Source organism: Lathyrus oleraceus, chromosome 7 (assembly GCF_024323335.1).
Source record: "Lathyrus oleraceus cultivar Zhongwan6 chromosome 7, CAAS_Psat_ZW6_1.0, whole genome shotgun sequence".
NCBI lineage: Eukaryota > Viridiplantae > Streptophyta > Magnoliopsida > Fabales > Fabaceae > Lathyrus > Lathyrus oleraceus.
In genome coordinates this window covers 395200430-395207143 of record NC_066585.1, presented here as the reverse complement: position 1 = coordinate 395207143, position 6714 = coordinate 395200430, and the positions used below count along the sequence as shown (strand labels likewise).

At 31.4% G+C, this 6714-nt stretch overlaps 1 protein-coding gene across 1 annotated transcript; it reads left to right on the top strand.

Moving 5' to 3' along the window:
• The first annotated feature begins 216 nt into the window (after nucleotides 1-216).
• Nucleotides 217-1863, top strand: LOC127106992 (protein JINGUBANG). Its single transcript, XM_051044283.1, has one exon. The coding sequence runs from the start codon at nucleotides 316-318 to the stop codon at nucleotides 1519-1521; it is 1206 nt and encodes a 401-aa protein (XP_050900240.1). The 5' UTR covers nucleotides 217-315; the 3' UTR covers nucleotides 1522-1863.
• The last annotated feature ends 4851 nt before the right edge of the window (nucleotides 1864-6714 follow it).

The following is a 6714-nucleotide window of genomic DNA, read 5'->3' as shown; positions in this document are numbered from 1 at the left end:
ACTTTATATATTTATTAATATTTTCCATAAAATACCTTGACTAAATTTTCATAGTTTTTTTAGACATTTTTCAGTTTTTGAGCCGGTGGCAGATGATAATTGCTGAAATAAAAAATACAGAGATAAAATGCTCAACAGCTGAAAGAAGCAATGACCACTAGAAAAGGGACATTGGTCCTTAACAAATACACACAAATTGCAACATCTCTCTATAAAGTCAAGATAGCCGTTGTACTTAACCCCCTTCTTCTATTATTATTATTATTATTAACGTTTCCCTCTTCATCAAGGAATCTCTCTCTCTCTCTCTCTCCAATGAATAACCTTGTATCAAAATCCAAACTTTCAACTCCATCATCAAGTTCTAGGAGCAATGCCAGTAGCTGTAGCACCACTGATAGCAACGATAGCTATAATGTATTAGACCTACCACATCTCAACTGCAACCCTCCACCACCATTCACATCATTTTCTCATCGATCATTAGCAATTCTTTCAGGACACGTTGGCTCTGTTTCGTGTTTAGCCTTATGTGGTGAATTCATATTAAGTGCTTCACAGGGAAAAGACATCATAGTATGGCAACAACCAGATTTAAGGTTGTTTGCCAGATTCGGACAAGGCGATGGATCTGTGAAAGCACTTGCCACCGTTGGTAACAAGGTTTTCACAGCTCATCAAGATAGCAGAATTCGGGTTTGGAAAGTGTCAAGGAGTTCAGAGAATGTGTTTAAGCTCGTCGATACACTTCCAACAACAAAGGACTATTTGGGGAAGTTTATGAAACAGAGTAACTATGTTCAAACGAGGAGGCATCACAAGAGATTGTGGATTGAACATGCAGACAGCATTTCTTGTTTGGTTGTTCATAATGGGTTGATATATTCAGGGTCATGGGATAAGACACTTAAAGTGTGGGGAGTTTCTGATTTGAAGTGTTTGGAGTCAATTAAAGCTCATGATGATGCTATCAATGGGTTGGTAGCATGTAAAGGGGTTGTTTATTCTGCTTCTGCAGATGGGAAAATCAAGGCATGGGGAAAAGAAGGGAAAAGTTCGCATTGTTTGAAAGGTGTTTTAGAGGGTCATAAAGATGTTTCATTTAATTCGGTTGTTGTTTCTGATGATGGAAAATGGGTTTATGGAGGTGGTTCTGATGGTTATGTTATAGGGTATGAAAGGAATAATGGTTGCGAGAGTTGGAAAATGGTTTGTGAGAGAAAGGCACATGAAATGGCTGTGTTGTGTATGTGTTTGATAGGTGAGTTTTTGTGCACAGGATCGGCAGATAAAAGTATAGGTATTTGGAAAAGAGAGTGTTTTGGTAAAGTTTGTAAAGTTGGGGTTATAACAGGACATGAAGGGCCTGTGAAATGCTTGCAAGCTTCATTGTCTAATAGAATTGGTGGTGGATTTTTGTTGTACAGTGGTAGTCTGGATAGAAGTGTGAGAGTTTGGTGGGTTCCAAAGTATGATAAAACACAACAAGTAGAGGAGAAAAACTCTATCTACATTGAATGAATCAATTCATCACAACATGTTGGTTGAAGGGTTATAAAGAAGAAGCACATGATCTCTTTTTGCTGTGTCTACTTGCTTATTTTCTTTGATTATTTTTGGAATTTTGTTCTGCTCTGTTCCAACATTGAAGCTTTGTTTTCTGTGTTTCTTTTTTGGTTTGTACTTGTTGTTTATGCATTCTTTTTTTCTTTTAAGAGTTGATTGTAGAATTGTAGAGTGAAATTGGGGGATAGAGGAGAGTGATTTGGTTTGATTATACATTTTTATGTTTCTATATACAGTTGTAATTGTGTCTATAAAGAATTCGATCAATGGAAATAATTATTGTTCTTTTGTGGGTTATGCAAGTTGCATCCGTATGTAGCTCAATGAAATTGTTGCGGAATTCTCCAGTTTCACAAGATTTTATGTTTCTTCTACTCAACAAGTGTGTAGCTTCCTCATAACGTGGTTCCTTTTATGAATTAGTCACACTATAAATATAGAGCTTGAGTAAAGTGCTCAACTGTAAAATGATATTGAGTTTTGATTGATTCTACTATAGTCCCCGATCTTGATAGATTTAAGTAGATTTGAGAAGATTTAACGGTCTCGTATTTGCTTGTATTTTCACTTGTCTTATCTTAGATCGATTAACATAACATCTTGTGATATACTAACTAAACCGTTTGTGATATTATTTATTTTTCAAATGTAAAATGTTTGGTTTTTAATTTGACGATCAATAATGTGACGATTTTGACCTCATGAAACCCTGGTTCATTTTCAGATCGATCCGTATGTAGCTTTCACTTTTTGGTGCAAGACCCGTATGTAAATTTGTTTCACCGTCCATTTGGTACAAAGAAACATAAAGGAACGAAAAGTCTAAAATACAAGTCAGTCGTTGCTTTAAATTATCAGCAAAGCCACTATTCACTTAATTATATATATGTATTCCTCCACACTCTGGGTTTTGAATTTGGACCACATTAAAATATAACATTTTATACACATAGAGCCTCCAAAAAATATATATATATATATATATATATATATATATATATATATATATATATATATATATATATATATATATATATATATATATATATATATATATATATATATATATATATATATATATAAGGTAATACCTTATTATTTCTACCAACCTTTGCTTTTTGTACAGAAGGAGAAGAATAATGCAGAGTCAGTGAGATATGTTAAATAAATCAAGTAATCATACTAAGCAAGGAGTAAAATATTTAAAAGTAATGGAGGTGCAGCCAACCTCATTTTATAAATGTTTAAATAAATAGCTACTCTGTCACATTTTTTACAAAAGTTTCTCTCAAAAATGAGTATTTTTATACATTTACGTGTTTTTCAAATTAATATATTTCACTTTATTTTTTGAACCGTAATGCATAAGTTTAAATATATATTTGATTTTAATAAAAGTATTGTTTTAGTTATCGTAAACATGCTCATTTCCTTTTCGTTCTCATAAATATGTTTTTCTTAATTTATTATTGTTATTTTTTAATCTATACAAAATTTAATTATATTACAATTTGTTTTTGTAAAATATAAGACATTTAATTTAATCGTTCTAATATAAATAAGATAAAGAATTAAAATAAAAGAAAATGAAAGATAAATTGCTGTCAACTAATGAATAATGTATATTCAAATTATATATATATATATATATATATATATATATATATATATATATATATATATATATATATATATATATATATAATGTATTTTTATTCAGCGATAAGATAAAATTATATCCATCATAATCCTAAAATAAATATTTGGACATATAATAAAAATTAGTTTTTATATAAATACATTGTATAGGAACTAAAATAATATAATCTGGACTACTCCCTCATCTCAAATTAAAAGTTATAATCAATGTTGTATACGAAAGATAAATTATGTATGACTTTATAATATTTTCTTTTATTTATTATATAAAAATTTGAAAAATTTTAAAAAATAAAATAATAAATGATAGAAAATATATTAGAAAAAATATCATTAATGTTGCATTGAAATTGTAAAATAATTTATAATTCTGAACATTTTTTTTATAAATTGACTTATAATTTGAGACATAGAGAGTAACAGCCAAACATAGGTATATGCAAGGATTATAGTTATAAAATATAATTTAACAGAGACTAAAAACAAAAATAATATCCTTACATAAACTGAATAAATGGAGCTTTTTAAACAAAAGAGATATTTAATTATTAATGTTGGGCTTCAGGTCCGTTTGTCTTATTAGCTCAATCAATTTGACCCGAAATGGCGAAAAATCTAACTAACTTGTGAGTCGTCTCATTCCTTTTTTGATAGTGTGAGAAATCATCATATCCTTCATTCTATGTTTCTGGATAAATATTGCTTTATACATCATACAAATGGTAGTTCTAGGCAGTCTATCTTCATCTTCATTCATCATCTTCACTAACTCCATGTTGTCTGTTTCAAAATTGACCTTCTGGAAATCACACTTTATCGCTTTTGAGATAGCAAGCTTCATCGCTAAAGTTTCAACAACTAGCGGGTTATCATCACCTTCCCTTCTAGTCGAGAGAGCTTGAATTGTATCTCCAAACTCATTTTGAATTTGAAAAATGGTTCTTAAACCCCAGAAGCCATCTTTAACCAAACTCACATCGGTATTGCATTTGATCCATCCATGACTAGGTGGTTTCCAAAGGAATTTAGTGTTCTCTTTTGTTGCTTTTAGATTATGAGACATGTATCTTCTCTCCTTTTTGTAACTTTCTATAGATCGGAGATTTTTACTTTGCATGTTGATGATCCACCCATTTTTTGTGTTTCGCATGTTACCTCGATCAACCCCTCAATTTGTTGGGTTTTGCCGAGTCTTATCAGGTATAAGTAACTCACTTGCCTTGTTTTCCTTTGTTCCTCTAATATAATATTTGGTTTATTTCACATTAGGATGTTTACCTCGTTGAGTTTCAATGATTTTAGGGTCATTGTCTTTATGAAACCTATTGATTTTGTGAATAACATCAAGATAAGTATTTGCTTTCATTTTCTTCTTATTGTTATTCGCAAAAATCCTAGTATTATTTTCTTGACACTTGGTTTTGTTCTATGTTGTAGCACTTACGGGAAAGTAGTCATTCTTCTTATTGATATCCATATTAGAAGATATGTTGGCTTTAAAATTCGTCATGCTTTGGATTGCTCTGGTGTTGATACATTTCTAGCCATCCATATGCTATAAATTATATTTGTGAAAAGCGCTCGATTTTCTTTGCACATTATAAGAATATTCTGTTTGGTCCACTCTATGAATTGTTGTGTGGTGTTGTCTGTAAAATTTAGGTTCAATTGTGAGCCAAACCAAACATGCACATAATTAGAAGTAGTGATCTAGGGTCTCCACTCTAGTAATGCACATGGGAAAAAAGGGTCACATAAAACACCCTTATTATTGAGATTAACTTTAGTAGGAGGATTATTGTTAAGCAATCTCCATAGGAGCATTTCTGGTCTAGGGGTAACCTAGATGCTCCATATTCTCTTCCAAAGATCTACCTCCATATTTCTATTAGAAATTTCCTCCTTCTTTCTCCTTTGCTAATCTTTGATACAATAGTAGCCAGTTTTGACACTGTAGTACCCATCCTTCCTAGCTTTCCAACCTAAAGTATCATTCTCTTCCAAGTTATGAAGAGGAATTTTTTGTTATAGCATATCTATCTATATGGATAAAAGTATTATTGATGATTTTATGGTTCCAACAACCATGATTCTTATCAATAAGGTCCCTAACTCCAATTGTGCTTATTTTCAAAGACCTTTGCGTTCAGATTTTAAACCCATATTGGTTTGGAATTCAGTTGTCCTCCCATATGTTAATCTTAATACCATTACCAATATTCCACAAACAACCATTTTTTATGATCCAAATACATTGATAAATGATCCTATGTAGGTAAATATGTTTTCTCCCCAAATAGCATGGAGAATGTTTATGTTAGGAAAATATATGGCTTTGATAATTCTTGACACTAGAGAACTAGGTTCAGTGTACAATCTCCAAACCTGCTTGCCTAGCATGGCCTTGTTAAACTCTTGCAGAGATCAAAACCCCAAACCACCTTCTTGTTTAGACCTGCATCGAGTCTGACACTTCATCCAATGAATTTTATTACCTTTATGAGAATAACCCCATCAAAAATTAGTTGTCATATTATCAATCTTCTAACCTAAGCTTTAAGGGAGCATAGAAGAGCTCATAACATAAGTAGGGATGGATTGGGCTACTGCTTTAATGAGAGTAGCCCTTCCAATAAAGGATAAACTATTAACTTTCCAAGTCTTCAATTTTTTAACAATCCTATCAATTATAAAGTTGAAGCACTGATTTTTGGCATGACCAATATGATTAGGAAGGGACAGGTAGTTTTGAATGTTGTCCACTATAGGAATACCAAATATTTGAGAGAAACAATCTTTATCCTTTTGGTTAATGTTAGGATTAAACATCATTTCTAATTTAAGGAAATTTATCTCCTGGCCTAGATTTTCCTAATAAATATTGATAATGTCCAACAACTTTTTGGTATCTTTCTCTTCAGCCTTGTAGAAAATAAGGCTATCATCTGGAAAAAAGAGATGAGTTATATTAGGAACCTCTTTAGAAATAGTAATTGATGAAAGTTCCTTAGAAAATTGAGCCTCGTTAATAAGATTAGATAATATATTAGCACACAAAATAAAAATATAGGGAGAAAGAGGGTTTCCTTGTCTGATTTCCCTAGTAGGAATGATCTTGTCAATAGGGAGCCCATTAAGGAGAATGGAAAAGTTTACATTGTTAATACACTTCATAATAGTACTGGTGATTTTAGGAGGGAATCGAATGTTCAAGAGAGTCTTATTGATACAATTTCATTCATGTGTGTCATAGCCTTTTTCCATGTCCATTTTTATGCCACATAACCTTGCTTGTTCTTGGTAGATTTGTTTAGGTAATTGAAAGCTTCAATAGCTATCATAGTATTATCATTAATAAGCCTCTTACATACAAAAAACACTCTGATTCTCACTGATGATATGGGGCAAGATAGGTTTAATTATGTTGGCAATAGTCTTGATGATGATTTTCATGATGACATTGTATAGAAAAATGGGTCTAAAATTAGA